At 42.3% G+C, this 1,280-nt stretch overlaps 1 protein-coding gene across 1 annotated transcript in view; it reads right to left on the bottom strand.

The window, feature by feature from the left end:
* Nucleotides 1-696: 696 nt before the first annotated feature.
* The window catches only part of LOC123181155 (protein FLX-like 3), a 3,951-nt gene continuing 3,367 nt past the window's right edge, over nt 697-1,280 (bottom strand). Inside the window, exons 3-4 of the mRNA XM_044593396.1 lie at nt 1,116-1,249; nt 697-1,038 (exon numbers count right to left, since the gene is read on the bottom strand). Coding sequence (XP_044449331.1) covers nt 896-1,038; nt 1,116-1,249 — 277 coding nt within the window. The 3' untranslated portion in view covers nt 697-895. The remainder of the gene's footprint in view (nt 1,039-1,115; nt 1,250-1,280) is intronic.

Raw genomic sequence — 1,280 nt, forward strand, 5'->3', positions numbered from 1 at the left:
AAGCACAGTATCCCCCTCTCCACTCCTTTAGGGACACACCCTGGCAATAAAATAGATCAAAACTCTCAAACTTAGCATTCAAATAAAATGACACTTTCATGTTAGAACACAATGTTGATCAACACAGGCTGACTAGTTGACGAGTACTTAACTGCTTTTATGTTAGAACATAATGTTGCTCCGCACTACTTCCGTCCGAAGTTTATATGGGTTCGTGTTCCGGTTCAAGTTTGACAATCAATTCGACCAATAAAACATGAGTTATGTACCAACAAAATGCCTAATGGAAACATTTTTATAACACATGACATTCATAGTTCGGTCAAAATGGTCAATTAAAAATCACGAAATACGAACATGTAAATTGGGATGGCTGGAGTACCACTCAAAGTAAAATAAAAATTCAAAAATAAGACGGGACATGACAAAGGGAGTTGCTGTTATTCTTTTCATCACCTTCAACATGAGCAAAGCAGCAATGCAGGAAGCACGAATACGCATCAGTCCTCATTTTTGGCAGGTGATAATATTTCACCTCATGCAATCGAAGCTTGCAAGAGCTCGACCCAAACCAAAAGAGTAGCAACCCCATCAAACTGGTCACGAAAGAGCAATCTGCCTTCAGAAGGCTTCACACCCTGTTGCAATTTCTAGAGTTCAAATTATATATTCCCTTCTATGGTGTGATCAATTGCCTTCAACAACGGTTATGATTTTCTGAAGAATGTTGCAATATAAGCAGAGCTGGTACAATGCTGTGGCATTTGCCAACAAAGCTATAGCAACACTCAAATCCGCCACGAAAACACCAGTCACCACAAGTTTCACTGCTAAGATAGGAACTTTGTCACAAGTACTGACGGTGATGAACTCTGACAAGGATCAAAAGCCCAAATCATGGGTGCGGATAGCCAGGGGGGTCCCATGGTCCAGCACCGTAGCGGTTCTCTCTGTAAGAATAGCCGCTGTCGTAGATGTCTTGCAAGCCCATCCCAAGAGTTGTCATAGGTGGTCCGTAAGCTCCATGGCCGCTGAAACCTAAAATTATAGGTATGATATAGGTTAACCACAACAGATTTCGATGACTTGGATGCAAGTGAGGAAACAAAACCTACTAGGTGGCTTTCTCTTCTCAAGCTCAGCCCTAAGCTTCTCAGACTCCTGAGCCATAGTTACAAGATCCTTCTCCACTGCCTGCACCTGTGCCATCAGCTCTGCCTTTGCATTCTTTTCATAATCAAGAGCGGCCCTGCGGTGATATTAATAGTTAGCTACTCTTA

Source organism: Triticum aestivum, chromosome 1D (assembly GCF_018294505.1).
Source record: "Triticum aestivum cultivar Chinese Spring chromosome 1D, IWGSC CS RefSeq v2.1, whole genome shotgun sequence".
Taxonomy (NCBI): domain Eukaryota; kingdom Viridiplantae; phylum Streptophyta; class Magnoliopsida; order Poales; family Poaceae; genus Triticum; species Triticum aestivum.